Source organism: Armigeres subalbatus, chromosome 2 (assembly GCF_024139115.2).
Source record: "Armigeres subalbatus isolate Guangzhou_Male chromosome 2, GZ_Asu_2, whole genome shotgun sequence".
Taxonomy (NCBI): Eukaryota; Metazoa; Arthropoda; class Insecta; order Diptera; family Culicidae; genus Armigeres; species Armigeres subalbatus.
The window spans coordinates 354,940,528-354,963,879 of NC_085140.1; the positions used below are offsets into that span (position 1 = coordinate 354,940,528).

Consider the following 23,352-nt stretch of genomic DNA (forward strand, 5'->3'; position numbering starts at 1 on the left):
TTCTCATCAGTGCGTATATTGAACTCAAAGTTTGGGTTGATTTATCTGTCCGTGTATGTTTTGCTTCAAGTATATAAAAGCGAATATATAGTATTGAAATCAAAAATGGATTCAACATTCCTATATTGTAAATATAAACTTAAATAAAAACTTCGTAACGACTTTGGCCTCATTTTTGGAGTTTAATTTCCCTATGGGTTTTTCCAGGCTATAGACATCCCTATCTAACTCCCTTAGCTTAAAAATAGCCACCATGTCCCGGGCACAGTGTGCAGATAGACCGCTGTCAGTTGCATGAGATGTCAACAATCGTCAACAACACCAATGATTGTAGCTTGATAATTAAAAATATCCACAACAATAAAAGAGCAGGATTAATTTTTAAATTCTGCTCAAGCTTTTCACGGTGAAATAAAAGGAAAATTGTTGTTCTCCATGTAAGTAAAATCAAAATTGATCATGTAGATAAGTTTTGAATCAATTAAACTCATTAGTCATATTTAATTAATATTCCCGATTAAAGTTGAATATTGAAGAAAGCTGAATTTGGATGTTTTATAATGTTGAGCTTCTTAAGATTTGACGTACGTTGCTCGGCGTTGGTGTTGGTGTTGGCTACGCTAAACATGAGCTCTTAGCATAGGGCTGGGTTTTTCCGAATCCTCTTTTTGTCGACGTCCATGCATCGCGCGCCTTTCAGACAACTGTCAGCTTGACATCTTCGCTACGACGACAAAAATCAGCAAAATTAAAAAAAGAAAGGAAAAAAGCCACCCAAAGTGAAACTGTAAATAAGTGCCTCCGGAGAAAAAATCCTTTCGAATTTACGTTATACAATCGGTGAAACGGTTTTATTCGGTCTTAATCCATCGCGCAAATAGCGGAAGTCCACCAGTAGCGTGGAATTTCGAAGCAAGGCGAACAACTTCGCCATTTCCAACACCCCCGAAAAAAAATGGCAAGCTCTTCAAGGTAAGCAATAAGAAAAAACTCGTGGAAGCGCGGCGTCGACAGCGGCAGGACGACTTGGAAATGTCTTTGCGATCTTGAAACAGGAAGGGGACGATGGCGACTTGTGATGTCACGACCTACTAAACTCTTTTTCTTGTGAGAGCCACGCACACGGTTTGTTTTCGTTGTCGATGCCAAGAGTTGTGGCACTTGGCCTGGCCTCCTAATCGGCCGCGAAATTAAATGATAGGGAAAAGCACTAACTTTACTGATTATGTTCTATTAATGTCAGTTTTTGGTAGAGATGTTTTTAAATTTTCACTAAATTGTTTAAATGTACAACAAATGTTCAGACCACGTATAAAAGCCATTAATCTTTAAAATGCACTACCTATAATAAAACAAAACCTGCCAAAGTCGTCATTCAGCTTATAAAAATGTTAGTCTATTTGTAAACACTCCGGTGGTTTCGATAACAGCGGTTAACTATTTAAGTCGGAATTGGTTGAATAAAATAAACGGAATCCGGGGAACCGACTATGGGTCTTGAATCCACGAAAATCATAATAAATGATGATATGGACTAGTTTTATATAGCACTCTCTCTTCATTGGCATTACATCCCTCACTGGGATATTGCCGCCTCGCAGCTTAGTGTTCATTAAGCACTTCCACAGTTTTTAACCGCGAGGTTTCTAAGCCATTTCTGCATTCATATATCATTAGGCTAACACGATGATAAGTACTTTTATGCCCAGGGAAGTCGAGACAATTTCCAATCTGAAAATTGTCTAGACCGGGCTCCGGGTATCGAACCCAGCCACCCTCAGCAGTCAGCATGGTCTTGCTTTGTAGCCGCGCATCTTACCGCACGGCTAAGGAGGGCCAAGTCAAGTTACAAGTCAACAAATTACAAGTACTTGTAATTTGCGTCGCATAATAATGTTTCGCCAACTAATAATATTAGTACTTGTATTATTAGTAAGGTTGAAATTACAAGTCCGTCAGGTTCATTTACCTGTCAAAATTCATCCGACAGTTCACTGTCAATGCGGAGGTAAACGATTTGTTTACGTTTGTTTGCAAATTTGTGGATAGAATATATATTTTGACTGCGATAGGTATGCACGTAACACTCTCTGTAAATTTATTGATTCCGTGGTTTAAGCCGGCTTCGTGGCATTGGCATTTTTAACGAAGCCAATCTAATGCACACTGGAGTCGTTTTTACGTGGTCTTTGGGATTGACTTAAGTTTTAATTAAGGCGATTTGTAAGTTACGCGAACGTATGCTCCATGACAAATCGAATCCCGCTAGACTTGTTTGTTGTGGGTTTTTGAAAAGGGTTTAATTTACGTGTATTGTGAGACTTACGCGGGTTTAGGTTTTGCTTCTAATTCGATTATGAAATTTGGACGATTTCTTTTTTAGTTCAAACTACTAACTGATGACAATATCGTAATAAATTCTACTCAGAATTTAGGTAGTTTTTCTTTTGTTTCCCATGATTGTTGTTAAACATAAAGCAATATGCATGGTCTTAAATGAGATTGTTTAGTATTATAATACAATAATACTACAATAAAACAATAATATAAATTTCAGTAAATTAATATATTCTCAATTTTGAGATGAATAAAGTCAACATTGGGTAAACTAAACTCAGCTTTGGTTAATATCTTTTGAGTGGATTAAGTTAAACTACTGTGTTAGGAAACTCATTTCACTCAAAATTGGGTTTTTGGTCCAAAGTACGGATTTGAGCTAAAACAACCCACTTTTGAGTAGTTTTGTTTCATAATTCTCAGTGTTATATCGGAACGAGAAATTTATTCTTATTGCACAGTATTTCATTATATGATAATTTGAAGCAACTATAATGATAGTTTCTAATAAAACGATATATAATTACTTTGCACGGCTAAAATAATAAAATAAAAGCTACTTGTAAATTAAATTACAGCACCATTCATACTTGTGAAAGAAACTACAAGCCAACGCTAATAATTTGTACTTGTATTTTCTTTATGCAACAGTAACTTGTAAATTCCACTAATATTATTAGTGCGGTTTACTTGTAATATTAGTCTTGTAAATTCATACTTGTAGATTCATTATGCAACAGAAAAATACAAGTTACAAGCTACTCTACTAATATTATTAGTAAAATTTCGATGATGCTACAGGCCCCTGATGTAAAGGTAACCAACAGATCCACTTTTTTTTGTTTATTGTTATTCATTAATCGTAGTTAGTTTTTTTGCTTTAAATTGGGTTATTTGATTTATTTAGTTTACATCAAAACACATAACACTGAATCATCAATTTGACGCCACAATACACAATTCGATGCCGCATCTCCATGCGCCCCACGCTCGCCAAGTCGTTCTGCGTCTCGCTTTCTTGTACCTGTCGAGTCGGAAGCGAACACCATCTTTGCAGAGTTACTGTCCGGCATTCTTGCAACATGTCCTGCCCATCGCACCCGGCTCTAGCTACCATGATAGAGCTGAGCTAGTTCGTTGTTCATTCTTAACCGCCACACACCGTCTTCTTGCACACCGCTAAAGATGGTCCTAACCCGTCTCTCGAATACTCCAAGTGCCTGCATGTCCTCCTCGAACATGGTCTAAGTTTTATGCCCGTGGAGGACTATGAACGTTTTGTACATGACACATTTGGTGCGGGTAAGAATCTTTTTCGAACGCAGTTTCTTCTGGAGCCCCCGTAGTAAGCCCGAGGCCCGTCTTCCACAGATGATGCACCTTCATATTTCGCGATTAACATTATTATCAGCCACAAGAATCCAAGGTAGATGAATTCATCGACTACCTCGAAAGTATACCCGTCTATTGTAATGTAACATTGCTTCCCAGAAGCTCGGTCCCGCCCGCTAGCATGTATTTTGTCTTCGATGCATTCAATACCAGTCCAACTTTTGTTGTTTCACGTTTTAGGCGGATGTACTTACTTGATACTTGATGGGCTACAGCTCTTCGATTAGGCGGATGTATAGTTCTACAATTTTTGCAAATGTTTGGCCGACAATGCCTATGTTATCCGCGAAACAAATGAATTGGCTGGATCTATTGAAAATCGTATCGGGCTGTTACACCCAGCCCTCCGCCTGACTCTTTCTAATGCAATGATGAACAACAGGCACAAAAGTACATCACATTGTCTTAGTCCTTGGCGTGATTTAAACGAACTGGAGTGTTCACCCGAAATCTTCACAAGGTTTTGCACTCTATCTACCGTTGCTTTGATCAGTCTGATAAACTTCTCAAAGAAGCAGTTCTCATACATAATTTTAAGCTCTACGGGGTCTATACTGTCGTATGCCGCCTTGAAATCGATAAAGATATGGTACGTTGGGACTTGGTATTCACGGCATTTTTGAAGGATTTGCCGTACAGTAAAGATCTGGTCCGTTGTCGAGCGGCCGTCAACGAAGCCGGCTTGATAACTTCCCACGAACTCAATCGCTATTGGTGACAGACAACGAAAGACGATCTGGGATATCACTTTGTAGGCGGCATTAGGTTCTTAGAGGGGAGAGAGAAAACACAACTGGCTTGATAGAAGGCGTATGACAAACCGATTTTATTAAACTAGTCATTATTTAATAGCTACTATGACTGGTGTTAGATTCACTGAGTTGCTTTGATCTCCATCATTCCCCCTTAAGCTCGGCGGGGTGTAGGCCAATCCATCAACGTTTGCTTCCAGCGGTCCGACTGAACCTAATTCCAGGATCAAATCTGATGTTGCTTGTAAATAACGTAGGGTCCGTTCTGCCTCTGCCCAGTCTGCTTCCGTCGGCTGACTTACCTTGCGACCTAGGATCGAGCTGCTAATGGCGATGTCCGGTCGGGTATTTACCTCAATGAACAGTAGATCACTCACCAGGCTCTGGAACTCGTCGTTTCTAGGTAAGGGCTCCTCCTCATAGGTATCAGAGAGCGTTTCGCATTCGTTTGTCCAAACCGTTTCGCAACTTTATTAATATAGGCTCTTTGATTTAGAAAGAATTATCCACTGGATCGTGTTATTTGGATTACCTTACCAGATAGTGTTTCACGTTTCCAAGGCAAGTAATGTTGAAGTTTTCCGAACTGTTTCGTACTCCGCTTCTGTGTTGGTTTCAATCGACATGTCGTCCACGTACAGCAATATGAACGTTTTCTATTTCTTTCGGGTTTTAACGAAAAGGCAGGGGTCTGCCTCAGACGACACGTAACCCAGCGTGTTCAGGACCTCGCTGATTTTTTGATTTCACATCCTCCCAGTCTGCTTAAGACTGTAGAGGCTTTTTCGTATAAGACAAACTTCGTCCTGTGCACCGCTATGGAATCCTAACGGCTGCTTCATAAAAATGATTTCCTCCACGTACAGATACGCCGTTTTCACGTCGACGTGCTCCACCTGCATTCTTCGTCGAGCAGCGACACTCACTCAGTAAGGTACGAAAGATGGTTTGTTTAGCAACTGGCGGAAATACCTCCACCGAGAAAATTCTTTATATTGAATATATTTGTCGCACACATAAATTTTTGCAATTTGGCGACCCAAATATATGCAATTTGTACCCACACATAAATTCAATAACTGCATATTAGAGACCACACATACATTTTATTTTATTATAGATTATATTTGTACTTCGCGTGGAGAGTGGTTATGTGTGCACTTATTAGAATCATGAATTAAATTAATGAATTTTTGCCAATAAAAATGTGTGGAATTTTTGCAGTGTCGTCGTATCGTACTGTTGGATATATCCTTGTGCCACAAGTCTAGCCTTATAACGGATTACGTTTCCACGCTGGTCCATCCTTTTCTTAAAAATCCAAATGGCGGCATCGTGGTTCTTCTGATTATTGGATGAGCTAAGTTCTTCCTTCACTTCTACGAACGTTGCTTCATTTGCATCGTCGTAGCTTGCGTCGAATTCGTAAAGATCGGATTGATTCGAGCCGTGTTCGCTCATGTCCTGTGAAGACACTTACGTTCTCATTTGCTGGAACAGCGGGAACTTCTGCTTTCTTTGACTTCAAGAGTTTAAAAGGATATTTTCCTGTTGGGGCTCGGCAGTCGTAATTTTCTTTCAATGACACGTTCTGCAATTCTTTATTCTTTATTGTTTGATTCATCAACAGACAACTTAGGTCCTAATGATGCTTATCCTAATTAATACTAATAAAGGTAATTGAAACATGGCAGAATAAGCCCTTGTAAAATTACGACGAATCGTCTGTCTGGATAGATTAAAATCAAAACATGGGGCAACCTCGTTGAATGCCCGCTGTAGACCCACCATCGCTCCACGTTGTCCGTAATTCGTTCTTCGAAAAGGTATCCTCAACATTCCGTTATTTCGCAGTGCCCTAGGTCGAACGTTCAAGTTTACTGATTCCAGAATTTCAGGGCAGTCGATTCTGCCTTGGAGCGTACCAGCAACGAGCATGGCCCGTGCAATGTGCCTCCGCAATTGTAGGCTTTCAAGATTAACCAATTGACAACGGCTGCTATAACTTGGTAACCGGAATGGGTTTCGCCATGGAAGCAACCGAAGAGCAAAACGAATGAAGCGGCGTTGAACAGATACAATTCTTACTGATCCGTTATGGTAATTAGGATGCAATACAGCGGAACAATATTCCAGCGTAGATCGAACCAGCAAACAGTACAGAGATTTCAAGCAATAAACATCGGTGAAACCCTTGGCGACGCGAAAGATGAATCCTAATGTTCTAGAAGCCTTCTCGATCACGTAAGAGACATGATGCTTGAATGTTAGCTGCGTATCTAGAATAACACCAAGATCCTTTATACAGTTCACACGTTGCATCACAATTCCATTGAGCTCATAGTTGTAAATTATTGGCTAATGTACACGAGTGAAAGAGATCACGGAACATTTGCTAGGATTGACAACCATCCAATTCAATGTGCACCAGGCCGCAAATGAATTATTGCAGTTTGCGTTGAGTTCGCCAAATGCACGAAGTTGCAGCAAACATGCAAAAGATCTTGCATACAGTGTTGCTGGGTATTTTATCTTTCAAGAAGATCATGTTATTATCGAAGTCGTAATGATTTGTCATTCTATTTAAGCGAAATATAATGATCTTTTACTCCACATTTAAGCTATTGTGACAGAAAGTTATTTATTCACAGGAAAGTATGATAAAACTAATAAATAAAGTGCCAATGTTTGACATACTTCCCCTGAAAAGTAAATAAAATATGTTGGCAATACTGCTCCGATGTACACATCCAACTAAAACTAACGTGAATCCAATGAATAACACGCCTAAAACAGACGAATCAGCATGAATTTTGACAGACTGTTCCTGTGCAAGTTGCTTGCAGGTTGTCTGCAATGCTAATTTTATTTGCAATTCGCAATAATATCTTGTTGTAGGTCCATTGCATCAGAGATAGACCGAATTAGTGCATAGAGCTTCATATCATCCGCATACGACAGTCGCGGTCCTCGAAGCACATTGTTTACATCGTTGAAATACAAGAGGAATATCAAAGGGCCAAGATGGCTTCCCTGAGGAATGCCTGAGGTTGCCAAAAATTCAGTGGACTGAGAATTGCCTACCGTAACAGACAGTCTCCGTCCGGTGAGATATGAATGGAACCAGCGCAAAAGATAACCAGCAATGCCAAATCTTTCCAATTTCGCAACCGTGATAGCGTGGTTAATTTTATCGAAAGCTGCAGATAGGTCCGTGTATACAACGTCCGTTTGTGCTTTCTGTACAAAGCTGTCGGTAATGCTCGAAGTTAGGCACAAAAGATTAGTGGTCGTAGATCTGCCTGAGATGAACCCATGTTGATCGGCACTCAGATGTTGCTTACAGTGAGATATGAGTGGTTCTGTTATAACTAGCTCGAATAATTTGGATGCAGCGCACAAGGATGAGATGCCGCGATAATTGTTGACATCTTTTCGATCACCCTTCTTGTACACGGGAAACATTGTAGCGGTTTTCCACACGGACGGAAAAAGTCCACTGGATAGCGATTTGTTGAAAATCAATTGAAAGGGAGCGAGCAGAAGTTCGATGTGCCTTTTCAAGAACGCAGACGGAATGCCATCCGGACCTGGACTCATGGATGATTTTAACTGCGAGTTAGCTCTACGGATCATTTCTGCATCTACGAAAAAGTGATCCTGACTGCAGGAACGTTGTTAGCAGCCTCAGCGATGACTTCGTTACAATAGGTGCTCACAAACTTGTCGGCAAATAGTTGACAGATGGATTGGGGTGTAGAGGCCACTTCCTCGTCCAGAGTCATTGTTGTAGGGGGCCCAGCTTGTTTCCTTTGTTCATTTATGTACTTCCAGAACGTTTTGGGCCTGGTCCTCAAGTTTTGCTGTATATTTTGTTGATATTGAGAAAAACAGAGGCGGCTAACAATCTTGTACGCAGAGTTTAATTTTTGTAGTGCTCACGCAACGATAAGGAACCGTGTTTGGAATAGCGCTTGAGAGCAGCTCTTTTAGCAGTTTTCATTCTACGAAGCTGACGGGTCTGCCAAGGACAACTATAAGGAGCGACGATTTTCTTAGGAACATGTCTTTCAATCACGTGTCCAATAATATGCGATAAAGTCAATGCCGCATTCTCTGCATCACAACCGCCAAGAATGTCAACCCAGTCCAATGTAGCAAAGAACTCAGCAATGCTATGATGATCGGCGTTATGGAAATTGTAGATTATGGGCTCGATCGATGCAACAACTTTGGCTCGCGTGTTGTTCAGCTTGAGTATCAACGAAGGATGATGGTTAACTACTTTAACTAACGGTGATGGAGCATGCAAAATTAGCGGAGCAGCGTCCTGAGCGCTAACAAAACACAGATCCAGGCTGCGATTATTTTCGTTGGTAACGTGATTGATTTGACGTAACGTGGCTGTGCTGTAGTAATCGAGGAGTTTGGAGGCGTAACTGTGTAATGAAGATCGTTCCATATCTATGTGAAGGAACCCGTTGCAGGAGGAACTCCACGAAATTCCTGGCAGATTGAAATCGCCGATAATGATGATTTCGTCCGAAGCATTAGTCATTTCTATCACTGACAAGACTGATTGTGTGTGAGCTTCGATCAGTGTATCATCGCGAACACGATCAGGGAGGTATGTATAGTGCACAGGAACACCGAACGATGGGAAAGCTGGAGGCGCACCCATACTTCTGCCTGACACATCCCCATAAGTCGTTGAAAATAACTCTTGCTTTCCGTTTTTTATTCACTGCGATTAGGACGCCTCCTCCAGTTGATTTGCGACTGTTCATGGGGCCACGGTCGCAGCGAAAAACTTCGTATTTTGGCCCAAAGACCTGACTAGATAGGGTACGGGAGTCGAGCCAGGTTTCAGCCAACACAATCACATCGTAGCAATCATCGGACGTGGCAAGAAAATATTGTTCGACATCACAGTTCATCCCACCGGCGTTCTGATAATATATCAGCACTTCGTCAACGCAAACGAGGTTGGAATCCACAAACGGGGCTCTAGAAGTTTGAACGGCATCAGGCGGTGAAGGTTCAGGGAGGTTCTGCAATCACGGCTGACGGGAAGCTTGTTGTTGATTGGATCCATAAATCGGTAAGCTTTTGATGATTACCGACGAACAGCAACCTTAGAGATTTTGCTTCTAATTTGTTTATCTTCTGTTTAGGAATTCACACATACGCCGGTGAACCGAACCGGTTTTGCAGCTGGTTGGCCGTGTTTACCGCTTCGGCACAGTACTTCGACGGCATTCGGGAGGCCAGGAGCATGTATCGTGCCATTTCCACCAACAAGCGGTTCTTCCCCTCTGCTGCGGAGTTTACCATTTTGCTGCGGAGTGTATCCGGTAAATTGTTGGCCAATCCCTTCTGCTCGACAAAAGGAATACAACACGTTACTGATATATTCACCACCCTGGTCGGAACGTATGATCTTCGGCGTCCTGCCGACTTATGTATTAATACACTGGACGCACTCTTGGTCACGTAGAGGAACCTCGGATTTCTTTTTCAAACGACGGTGATGCAGAAATAACCACCAGGCGCCATGGTTCGCATGGGTCCGCACACATCGGTGTATATGAGATCCAACGGTTGATTCGATTTTCGGTTCGACTTTTTGGGAAACGGAAGACGTATCAGCTTACCTTCAAGACAGCATTCACAGTTCACATGGCAGCCAAAATCTTTCATCTCCAGTCTAGTTTACATATTCTTGGGTACGAGCTCACGAACGGCTTTAAGGTTGCGATGTCTCAACACATGATGCCACATGTGTTGACAATTCGGTTATGTTTCGCGGCCAGTGCCTCCTGGGCTACTTTCAGACTGTACTGTTCCTCGGAAATTGTAGCTCCCGCTCTTCAATATACGGCACCCGTTGATATCAAAAATAACCGTCGTTCCGTTTGACACCAACTTCTTCACCGATACTAGGTTCGACTCGCATTTTGGCATCAGCAGCACTTCTTCAAGGGTTACTTTTACTGTTTGCTGCTCACATCTAGCTCCACGAAATTTGTTCGATTCTCACACTTATGCGACGTAGCGCCGCTACTTCATCGACCACCTTAGATTTAACCAGATCCAGCGTTAGCTCTTCGTCGGATCGGCTTTCTAATGCTGTAGTCAAGATTGATAATGATTCCGGGAGACTTCGAAGCACCATAGCTGCCTGCATACCAACATAGGTCTTCTCCAGCCAACGTCGATGTCCTCGCCATCGTAATATCGCTTGTCACATTTCTCTTGAGAATTGATACCTTTGACGTTAGTGTGGCCTTCTCGTACTGTCCATTCAGCTTCTCCCAGATACCTTCGCCGTTTGGCAATTCTTGATCAGGTTCAACTGGTTATCGTCCAACAGGAGCCACTATAGGATTTCGGGCGGTCATTAATCGAAAATGTCATGTCTTCCGAATTATTTTAAAATATTTTCTCTCCATTGTCAATACTCTAATTAAGAGAAATTCTGAATTTGAAGTCTCTAGGTGCACTAGTTCCAAAGATATAAGGTGGCAAAGTCAGAAATGGGTAAAAGTTAGCAAATTTTCTGAAAAATATTTTATTTTCAACTATTTATTGAAATATTTTTAAATGTTTTTTCTTCAATGTTAATACATCATTACAAAGGTTATTGTATAAGCTTTTAAATGGTGTGCAAACACTAAGGGTGGCACTGTGAAGAAAAAATTGAAAAAATGCGGAAGCAATATTTTTTCCAAAACGACGCTATTTTCAACTTTGATAGTGAAGAACTTTTTTTCCTCAGGAATCTCTGGGTTCTTTATGATACACATCAAGGACAAAGCTTCGACTAAAATGTCCTGAAAGAATTTCTTGCCAGTATTTGCAATTAACAGAGTTAAGTCACTCTGATTTTTTTTCATTTGTTTTTTTACCGTGTTTTGCCTCTCTCGTACTCCAAGGTTAATGCTCATTCCAAAAACGAATGTTTGATAGAAGGCCCGGAGACCCCTAGTGGTATATATCAACTAACTCAGCGCGAAGAATTGAGGTGATGTCTGTATGTGTGTGCATGCGCGTCTGTATGTATGTGCGAAAAAGAACGCAATCGCCATTTAGACACTTATTTGTGTCCGATTTTCTCGCAACAAGTTTCATTCGACGGGAAATCTAGTCCCATCGTTTCCTATTGAAAATGGGTCAGACTGAACTATGCGCTCAAAGGGTATGGTCAAAATACATTTATTGGTAATAACTTCGACTTTATTTATAACCATTTGAGCTCATTTAATTAACTTTTCAAAGGAGTAAATGAATAAAACCCCCAATGCAATGCAGCACAACGGTAACGGAAGGATTTAACAGTTCGCTCATATATTTCCTGTCAAATTTTACCGTTTCCGTCGCCATTCCGCTGAAATGCGTTTGGGGCTTGAGTGGTTTGAGTCATTCTCTAAACCTAATTTTCTGAGCTATTCATTAGCTACTGATGGAGAACTAAATATGAGATTTCATAATATGTAAATATTTATAAATCTCCTGGAATCAATAATTCTGACATGTTTATTGCAAAAAGTAAAGACGAACAACATCTTAGTTAGAACGGAGCGTATGAAATTCCTGCTAGTGTTCATGAATGTCTGGCTAATGGTAGGGAAATATTTATTCACTCATCTACACTTTGAGGTTCACTGGCTGAACAACCAGCGGAAAGTCAATATAAACAGTTGAAGAAATTTAGAACTCATAATGCAAGAAAATGATCAAGAGAGGCAAATGTTGACATTTTCCTTCGTGCCTTACATGAATCAGATCCATTTTAAGCTCGATTTGGATAACGAGGAGACGTTGGAAAAAATTTTCACTTAGTTATTCTTATGCCATGCGTAATTTTGTAATATTTGAAGATTTTCAAAAGTTCTTTATCTTCTAATACTTTAGATGAATTTATCTCATCTTCCATCGTTGATGGAATTGAAGAAAATATCATTGAAGACTTAAACCTTGACACAGAAAAGAATGATGCTGTATATAACTTGTAGAAATCATGAAAACAAATCAAAAGTAATTCAAATAGTGTTGTTATTTAAATTAAAAGAATTTTGCTTTTCGGAAGAATGGAGCATTCTTACATTCCACAATGAATGTCCACATTTTTTGAGAATATATTAATCTCATTTTTGAATAACTTGTACACGTAAAAATGTCATGGGATTGCGATTTCTAATTTGCTAATACCCTTTTTCAAAAGTTATTTTCAATTCTGATTATTTGATTAACATTTAATGCTTTATGATCCTTCAGATCCTAGTACTTTGTCAAACAAATTGTTCTAAATACAAATTGTGAGGCATGAGAGTGAGAACAAAAAATATCACGGAATGTCATGAAATTAATGTCATTTAACATGATCGCCGCCATAATGTCCATAAATTGCTGAACTTAGTTTTGTACAGCCCCCTTCCTTCTCCTTAAGAAAACGCACGAAATTTCAACTTCCCAAATAGGTTTGCTTTGTCACGTTAATCGAACCTATGAAAAAAATAATTACGTAATTCATAGACGATCCCCAAAGGGGGGGGGGGTTGGAAATTGTATATTCATGCTATTTCGACCATACACAGCTAAAACTAAGTGGAAAATCACTTTAAAAGTCCAATTTTATTTTTGACCGCTCGCTTGTATGGGGATCCCCCATAGTGTAGGAGGCCTATCGTTGCTCGTGTCTTCTGGTCACCGCTTTTCCACGCTGTCCTGGTAGCTTCGGTTACCGGATTTTCCGCTGTACTCATTGGTTCGGCATCGGTAGTATACTCACCGACAAACCGACGTGCCTTCCCATATAAAGTTCTTCAAAATTCTTGGCAATTACTCTTTTTTCATAACCTAGCTCCATCTGTGCGATGGTTTACACAACAGCTCTCACAAATGTGCGGGCAAATTTGGTCATACACTCTTTAACTTATTTCATCAGCTTCCGCATAATAATCAATATTCCATATTATGAAAATCAAGAGTTTTATTATAGGTTTCGTTATCCAAATGAAAAACACTCGATTTTCAAAAACGTGTGTAATGATCGTAAAGACTTATTGCGAGAAAAGAGAAAAATTCTAATTTTGCGGAGCAAAGAAGAAGAAGCAGACTGAGTGTCGGAAACTCCAATGGCATGCACTGTACGAAAAGTGTTGATATTTCTTGATATCTAGAAGATTCGAGAAATCTAAAATGTTTCAAAATCACATAAATATATGACAAAATGCCTTTAAAGTACCATAAAACTTGTTTAAAAAATATAGCGGCATGTAACACTCGTTTAAAGTTGCATGTTCTCGTTGATTTTGATAATCAACATTAACACCGAAAAAATAAACCAAAAATTTTTACCGTGCAACAAGTGATTTGACGTTTGCGGAACAGCTTTCCGACAGTCGACCGTCGGACCCCGGTTCGAATTTTTCAATCTTCTCGCAATAAATGTCGATTTAAAACGAGTTTCTACACTCGGAGTAAAACGATTGTAGCTTTTTTATGCCAGTTTTGGAATCAGAGAGGCCCGTCGGTTTGTCGGTGGTATACTGCCACAGGTCTTCCCGGATGAGCAGAAAATCAACTTTGGTCTTCCACACGTTGTAATTTCCTCCGCTGAGCTTAAAGATTCCCAATCGCTCTATGCTGAAACAATCTTCGCAAATTGTTATTCCGTTACTATGAAAACTAACCTCTTATGTCGTTTTCGTTTTTGCGGTGTAGCTACACTCGTGCTACACTTTTGCACCGAAAATGTTCGTTTTTGATTTTCGATGCTACACTGCCCTTCTACGCATAGTTGCCCCATGTTAGTTTAATGGATTTTGACTTTTCACCATAGAGCAGTCTATTTTGATGTATACTTTTAGAAAACTCTAACAGATTTCGAACTTTGTTCGGAAAATCATTGAAAACAACATCAAGTCTATTTGTCCCATTGCTCAATTTATACGCATAATTGTCTCGCGATGATTAAATTCATCATTATGGCGAATTCTGTTATTTTATGGAGCAACACACATTGAAATAGCATTTTCTGTTTAGATCTTGCAATCTTGGCCTGTTGCATTGGCTTAGTGGGGGCAATTTGTACAGTACTCATTCTATGCGACATAATCACTTCAACCACGAGGCAGGTTCACTTCCATAGATAAAGCATGTGGAGACATATGTCAATCGCAGTAGTCACTCACAAAATCGTGCATTGAACGGGGTTGAGATGCGTAGAAACCATAAAACAAGTGCTCTATTTCTCGGCATAACTGTCCTGCCAAACTATGTTCATGATCGTTGTCGCAAATTCTATTTGCGAGTGAAAAATAAGAATGATTTCAATGAAATCAAGTCAAGAACGGTTCTGTTGTGTAATAATCTTATATTGCATTATGGTTATACGCCAGCAATGAAAACTAGTGTTCAATTTCAAATGCCATTTTCTCATTTGTCGTTTTTGAATTTGGTACAAGCATGCGTAGAACGGCAGTAACACCAGTGTAGCATTTTCTTGCACTGAAACAAACAGTGTAGCACCAGAAAAATCAGAGTGTGCCGTGTAGTGTAGTTTGTTGTCAAGTTTCTCCTGTTGTTATTGTTTTCTTTTATGGTATCCATCAGGTATTCATAACAAACAAACCCAACTACACTCAAAACGTTCGTTTTGCCGTGCAAAATGCTGCACTAAACGGTGTTGCTTATAGATAGTGGAATATATAGATGAGCGAAGATAAATCCTCTGTCTCCAAACGAACTGTCAAACGTGTCTCCAAACGAGCATGACGTCACGATTTCAATGGAAACGTTAAGGGCTGTGACGTCATATGCGCGTGTGCACGGGCAAAAAATTCGACTCAGCCATGCTTTCGCTCATCTATAGATTCTACTATCTATAGTGTTGCTACACCTCAAAAACGAAAACGATATTAGAGGGAAGCGAGACAACACGTGATTGAAAGCGTAAGACAAACTGATTTTATGATGATTGCTACTATGATTGTTATTAGATTCACCGAGTTGCTTTTGGTTTTGGATCTAAGGATCATAAGGATGATGATCGCTCAAAAAGTTATTTCACTCCAGCTTGTCATATGACATATGACCCATGCATTGCACTCCTCCGGTAGCTGTTCAGTTTCCCAGATTCTGACAATCAGTTTGAGTAGACAAGCCCAGCCCCATTTTGAAAAAAAAATACAGAAATAAACAACAATCAGCATCTGATGTCTTATTGGGCAGTTATTAGGTTATTTAATTTTCTTAACATTTTCCCTTTTCAACAATATTTGAACATACTTAAGAAGATCCAAATGAAAATTGGATAGTAATTCAGATCATATTATTAATTCACTTTTAATTTGTTAAAGCCAAATAGAAAACAAATTAATCATCGTCGTCTAGACCGATTCAAACAAAATCTCTTGATATTTAATTAAATCGGCTTAAAAGCTTTGCAAAAACGATACTGGAACCCATAGAAAACTTATGAATTGTAGGTATAGCTTTTTGTTTCTCGTATAATTCCAAATTTTAGACAAATGATTTTTTTTAGTTAAATGAACAATCACTCACATTGAACAACTGATGAATAATTGGACACCATAAAAAGTTTTACTTGGATATAGTAACTGTGATTGTATAATAATTGTTTCTAATAATTGTTCGTGCTACTGTTACATTGCCTAATCAGAATCAGATCCGAAATGTGAGGTTCCGTTTAATTTTCTTGAAAACGTAGAAAATGGAAAGTTAGAAAAATAGTTGTTATAGAAAATGTTAATTTGTTTGATACTGCTTTCCTTCTTTTAATCTCATCTTTTCAGAATTCAAGAATTTTATTTTACAATACTTGAACTCTCGAGCAATTCAAGATAAGGACTCAATACTATGAACGCACTTGATACAATTCTCAAAGAGTAAGCAGCCATGATCAGAGCTTAAAATATTCATCTTCATGAAGCAACTTCGGTCCGAATTTTAACAAACATCGCATGAATATTCAAAACATAGAATGACATAGTCAGACGACTACTCCACGAACTCATTCATTCGACTGTCACTGAATGTGTTTACTATGAACCTGAGACGAGACCTGCAAAGAGGAAAACATGTAACTTCAGCTGCTGCCAGTCAACTGCTGTCACGAACTGTCAGGTGCAACCAGCAGCTTTTTGAGTGAAAGTATTGGTATCCCATATAAAATATTCCACACCATTTTTGTTTTACCAAGACTTTTTTACTTTAACGAGTATTCCAAACCTACCGTTTAGCTTGTTAATAATCAGTAATAAACCTGTGTTTTGTTCCCGGTATAAAAATCCTTATGAAAATGAATTAACTATTTCGTGAATTGGATACACTTTTATTGTGCTCAGAAGAGTCCACCTGGGGCTTAGGTGAAACAGTCAAGAAAACAGTTGAAACTCGATGGTCAACTGTGATGAAAAGAAGAACAAGTGTCAAAACAAGGGAAAAGAAGCAGCGTCTTAGCAAGTCTCCTCTCAGCTATGAAACCATTGCACCATGACATCATATGAGGGCAACTCGCATTCAAATGGCGAGTAAAGTTTCATGAGGGCAGTGTTTACATTTTTTATATGGTGTTTTTGGCTCATGTAATCGTCTATGTGCAGAAAAAAACATAATTATCATTGTTTATGTTGATGTTTACCACTGAAAGTGCCTCGCGGATGAAAATCGGATTCAGTCCTGTGTGATAAATCACTTTACTCATTTGAAACGTGTTTAGATTTCAGATAATTTATCAATTTGTAAAATGTGCATAAATATTCAATGACTAATATTCAACTGAATATTGAGATTCTCACGTCCGAATGTGTGAGTGGCGATAAAAGGAAAACAAACACTCCTAGATGGTGCTACTCAGCAAAGTTTGGGTAAAAATGAGTATATTTTTCATATATTTTTGACTCCTTCGCAACCATTGTGATGACTCGATCAATTTTGAGGTTATGAGCAGAAGGAAAACAAACATGTATTTACACATGCCGAATTGCACATCAGTGTGCGAGCGTTAAACGTCACTCATCTCTATTGACCACCTCTGGCGTCCTATACTATCAGAATGGGTTTGACAATAGCCACCATGTCCACGGACGGTAGCTCATTACCGTCCGTTGTTATTGTATGAAAATAAACATCATGTGTTTTGTTTATTATTTGTTTTGTTAATTAATGTCTCGTGGCTTTTATGAACTACATTTTATCCAGTTACAATATCCAAAATATTTATTTCACAATTTACATCATTGAATGTTTATTTCATTTGCTGGAGAATGTTACGATATTTGCAGCGTTTGATTTCACCTATCGATTCACTCCAATTCGTTAGTTTATTATATTTTATCATCAAATAACATAATTCTATGGTCAAAGATGGAAATCTTGCAAATTATTTCGAGAACAATTTTCAGATTTAACCAAAACAAATAGTAAACAAAACACATAATGTTTATTTTCGTACAATAACAACGGACGGTAATGAGCTACCGTCCGTGGACATGGTGGCTATTGTCAAACCCCTTGTGGTAGTATAGGACGCCTGGGGGGTGGTTAAATCTGAAAATTGTTTTCGAAATAATTTACAAGATTTACATCTTCGACCACGGGAATTATGTTATTTGATGATAAAATACAATAAACTTACGAATTGGAATGATTCGATAGGTGAAATCAAACGCTACACGAAATCATATTTCGTAACGTGTTCTCCTGCCCGAATCAAACAAAAGATATTATTATTGTTTATATCAGATGAGCATCACAGTTGAAATTGTCCGGGGATGCAAATCGAACAATATTCAAAAGTGAAACTGAAATGTAATAAATGGTGTGCAGAAAGATGTTTTAGGATTACATTTACATGCCCGTAATAACTGGTATTATTTTTGAACAAATTGAAAATGTGTAGCCAGCAATATTTGGGATAAAATCTAGTTGCTTGTAAACGCACGATTCGGGAGAAGTACTTTTCAAAATGTATGCTGGACATATTCATTAAGATGTTCGCTACGCTGAGAAGAATATCTTGCCACGGGGTTGCTATTGACTGTCCAGAGCCGACTATGAATGTATCGGAAGTGAACTGACAAATGAAGAAAAATGGTCTTCACTAAAAATTTTCGATTATTTTACACTCTGGCCATGATATTGTCTGATTCCTTGGTAACAAAACGCGCCGACCATTTTTTAGGCACTATCAAAATCGTCGCCAACATCTTTATTCTAAAATTATGTTAGTTTTATTAGAAAATAATGTCAATCTGCATTAAAAACAGGGCTCAATTTTGGGAAATAATGTGATTATCGAGTATATAAAATTTTGTTCACAGTCGATTTGACAGATCTTATGGCCATTTCTGCTGGCGACGATTTTGGCGTCAATTTGTTTTGCGACGATTTCAAATCGTCGCGGCCGATAAGGTGGGAAATTGATAATACTAAAAGGAACTTCCACGTGAACAAACGCAGCCTTCGAATCGGCCATAGGTCGGCATTGCGATCACGTCTTCATTGGAAACAAAGAAGGATGCAGAACTCTGGATGAACTAAATTGGTGAGCACGTTCCAATTATTTAATTTTTTTTCTCTCAATGCTTCACCAAACAACAAATTCATAAAATATTCTACTAAATACGTACAGGGCATCGTTTGCTTCTATTGCCGCGGATATTGTGGGAGTCCTAGATATCCGGTTCAAGCTTTAGCTAGCAACGGTGGCTCTTCTCGACCTTCTATTCCCTGAGTAGCTAGTACGAATAAGGGCGTCTATGTGCAGTTTTGCTGTACCTGTTATGAACAACTAGTACATCCCATTCCCTACTCTCACTTAAGAAACTTGCCTTGCTGCAGAAGTGAATCCTTTTTGTAGTACCTTTTGTAGTAACAAAAGGGCACCATTACGGAGCATGAGATCTGATCAAATTATTCATAGTACTATTTGACCAACACCCCAGCCGGGTGAAGGGTAGAGGATGACTCACACACACACACAAGCCCAGCCCCATTTTGATGAACGCAGCTCCGATACCATCCTTACCAGCTGCTTTATTGGTCTTTAACTGCTGGATAGCATCGCTAACTTACCTCAAGGTGGGGAATGGTTGGCCTGTGCCATTTAAGTGCTCCTCGTAGTGCTGCTTACACCATTTGATCACAACACGTTCGTCCGTCAAGATGGTTTCATCCGGCACAGCAGTTATCAAGATTATTATAAAATTAGCTAAATTATATAATCTATCCTATTTGTCTGTTTCTATAAATTTAGTAACACCTTAGTCTGTGAAAGAATAGTTAGTTTCAAGTCGAAGTCTTAGATCTGCAAAGAATAAGGAAGATCTAAAGAAAGCTTTGAAGAATTACAAAAAATATATTGGAATATTTTTTCTGGAATTTTGTTACTAATGATATATGTATATGTATATATCTAAGAAAGGGTTGTAACATTTTTAGTTCCTCGTATTTTTCACTTATATTGGCGACTCCTAATTCAGATAATGAAATCTTATAAAAGCTTAATTTTACTATGCCATGGTAATATTATTAAATTATGCCTCCAGACCATAACTCAGCCAAAACTTGTTTTTTTGCAGAGATCATCACCTGAATAAGGTGTGTTGCTATGCACATCCGGATGCGCCTCTGATTGAGGACTACCGAGCGGGAGACATGATTTGCTCCGAGTGCGGTCTGGTGGTTGGCGATCGAGTTATCGATGTTGGTTCCGAGTGGAGAACGTTCAGCAATGAAAAGGCCGGAGTGGACCCGTCTCGTGTCGGTGGTCCGGAAAATCCGCTGCTCAGTGGAGGCGATTTGTCAACAATGATCGGACCAGGGACTGGACCAGCTTCGTTTGATGCATTCGGAAGTGAGTTGCTCTTCTTCAGAGTGAAATCCAGAGTGAAATTTATTCTATATTTCACATTCCTATTTTTCCAGCCGCCAAATATCAGAATCGTCGCACCATGAGCAGTTCGGATCGAGCGCTGATAGCTGCCTTCAAAGAAATCAGCACAATGGCCGACCGAATCAATTTGCCAAAGACGATCGTCGATCGGGCAAACAACCTTTTCAAGCAGGTTCATGATGGCAAGAATCTGAAAGGTCGTTCAAATGATGCCAAAGCTTCAGCGTGTTTATACATTGCCTGTCGACAGGAAGGAGTGCCGCGTACGTTTAAAGAAATATGTGCGGTCAGCAAAATCAGCAAAAAGGAGATCGGTCGGTGCTTCAAGCTGACCCTCAAAGCGCTGGCCACATCCGTCGATCTCATCACAACCGCTGACTTTATGTCCCGTTTCTGTGCGAATCTTGGTAAGCATTTTGCAATGCCATTGTCGGTGTTTCCGGAATTCGGATGAAGCAGCAATTAATGTCAATTAAATAACTTCGAAATAAGCAAAACGTACTGGTTCGTTTACCTAATCATGCTTTTATCCCTCGACAGATTTACCCAACACGGTACAGCGAGCGGCTACCCACATCGCTCGGAAAGCGGTCGAAATGGACATCGTACCTGGAAGGTCCCCGATTTCGGTGGCCGCTGCCGCAATCTACATGGCCTCGCAAGCCTCGGACCAGAAGAAAACCCACAAAGAGATCGGCGACATTGCCGGTGTGGCCGACGTGACCATTCGACAGTCCTACCGACTGATGCATCCCCACGCGGCAGAACTGTTCCCAGAGGACTTCAAATTCACCACACCCATCGAGCAGTTGCCGCAGATGTAAGGATCTCCCCGAAGAGTCGGACTGAAGTAAGTGGGCACAATCAATTCCGGCGTGAGTGTCGTATGAGTTATATTTTTTCCCTGAAAATATGAATTTTCAGAGATTTGAAATTTTTATTCGATAGTGTACCAGCTGCGAATGAAAATAGTAATGGAAAACATATTTTCGTTTGATGAGAGCTCAGATCTAGGTTGATCTATCTCGCAAACATTTTATTGAATTCAGAGCGTGTTTCATAGATTGTCATTTGAAATGACTTCGTCAATAATTTCACTTCGCTCAAAATAATTTTGAAGTATCACTTGATTCAAATAAGTTAAATAGATTTTTTTAGTTCTGGTGCTATATTTCGGAAGTAAAACTCAACTCTTCCAACATATACCTGACTCAGGATCGGCAACATCTTTTAGATAATTCAGATTGAAATTGAAACCTTATTTAAATATGTTAATAATAAAAACAAATGAAATGTTCCATGAAATTTCTATTTGCTCACGCGACACATCAGGAGTAAACTTTTTTGAATCAGTTTCGCGGAAAGTGTTGAATCGAAAAAATATTTGGTAGGCATAGTATTGAGCACCTACCTACATAACTGGTACCAAATATGTTGTCAAGTGAAGGACGCTTTCGGGGAATTCACTGTAAAAGTCTCGTCATACAAATTTTGGGCGGTTAATGCTCCGCGCATAGAAACAAGCATAGAAGCTGACAAACTGAAAAGCTGAAATTGTTTTCTACTCATTGAAGCAGATTCAAATATAACCAATACATAGAATGTTTCTCAAATCTCTGAATAGTGTATAACATTTGCCGCATCCTGTTAAATAGTTCCATACTACTTTCTCCCTCTCAAGTAATTCATTTTATTTTTCGCAGTAATTTATTTTTTCCAACTATGTAGTAACATCAATCAATACAAATAATAGATTGACATTCAAAAATATGAAAAATCATTACATAAATTTTCTTTTGATATTTCTTATGGATCCAAGGGGCAGTTATGCTCGGAACTACTAGTGCAGATGTCGAAGTTATAACAAAATGTAACACATTTAGTTTGCATCAATCACTTCATGTGGACCTGAACGTCGCTTCTTAGTTTTATGTATTATCTTAGGAATATTGTTTCGTTTTAGTTAATTGCCTTTCCCATTTATCGAAGCATCGTTGTTTTCTGATCTAAATATAAATAAATATAAATATTATTCTATTTATAATGTGCCACTAGAACGATGTTCGGGCATTTTCGATCAAAACAGACCTGTCAATCATAACTAAACAGTATGAGAAAATGTGAATGCTGTGAGTATCTCGTGAAAGGGGATCAAAGTTATATGCTACGATCAGCTTATCAGGGTATAAAGCCGATAATAATTATCCGATTTGCATAACTGTTATCAAACGTAGATGTAGAGTTAAGCTCTTTGAATAAAAGAAAAATTTTGTAACTTTGTTAAACAAAAATTCAATCTAATTCCATGAAAAACAAGTCATATAACAGTTTTTGATAACGTTTTGTAAGGAGAATTGTATGCGGTGGTAATTTTGAGGTGTACAAACATTTGTACAATCGTTTGTCATAACCCGCAAACCTAAATGAACGTTACACATGTGAGAAAATAGATTATAAACAAACTATATAATAGTTCTAAGAATAACTTAAGAATAACAGATAATGAATAAATATTTGATTTGAAATTCTTATGTTAGTAATCATTAAAAGGAAAGAACTATATCCCTTCGTAGCATTACAACTAACACTAAATGTCGATGTTTATTGACATCCATTTCACCGTGAACATCGTATTGGGCGAAACTCTCCAGAAAATCATTTTTCTAAGCCATGTTACCATTTTTGCATTCGTATATCATGAGGCTAACATGATGATACTTTTATGCCGAGGGATGTCGAGAAAATCTCCAACCCGAACATTTCCTAGACCGGCACCGGGAATCTAACATGGTTTTGCTTTGTAGCCACGCATCTTACCCCAAGGCTAAAGAAGGCCCCTACAGGCAGGCCTGGTAGCGAGTCACTTTTTAGTGACTTTGTCACTATTTATAGTCTAGGTACTAAAAATTCACTATTTACATCCAAAAGTCACTAAAGTCACTATTTTTC

The 23,352-nt window shown here is 39.0% G+C and overlaps 1 protein-coding gene across 3 annotated transcripts; it reads left to right on the plus strand.

Annotated features, from left to right (window-relative positions):
* The first annotated feature begins 720 nt into the window (after window positions 1-720).
* Window positions 721-22,928, plus strand: LOC134212938 (transcription initiation factor IIB). Of its 3 annotated transcripts, none has more exons than XM_062691294.1 (5): window positions 721-972; window positions 20,090-20,364; window positions 20,436-20,810; window positions 20,944-21,253; window positions 21,562-22,928. In XM_062691294.1, exons 1-4 carry the CDS (start codon window positions 956-958, stop codon window positions 21,225-21,227), a joined length of 951 nt encoding a protein of 316 aa, XP_062547278.1. In that variant the 5' UTR covers window positions 721-955; the 3' UTR covers window positions 21,228-21,253; window positions 21,562-22,928. The 3 variants fall into 3 exon arrangements, with proteins under 3 accessions (XP_062547278.1, XP_062547279.1, XP_062547277.1); XM_062691295.1 differs by having other exon boundaries at window positions 22,223-22,928; XM_062691293.1 differs by having other exon boundaries at window positions 20,944-22,928.
* The last annotated feature ends 424 nt before the right edge of the window (window positions 22,929-23,352 follow it).

Coding starts and splice junctions, on each gene's coding strand:
- LOC134212938 (XM_062691293.1), top strand. Junction 20,365..20,435: donor TTCGTTTGATGCATTCGGAA/GTGAGTTGCTCT, acceptor CTATTTTTCCAG/CCGCCAAATATCAGAATCGT. Junction 20,811..20,943: donor CCGTTTCTGTGCGAATCTTG/GTAAGCATTTTG, acceptor ATCCCTCGACAG/ATTTACCCAACACGGTACAG.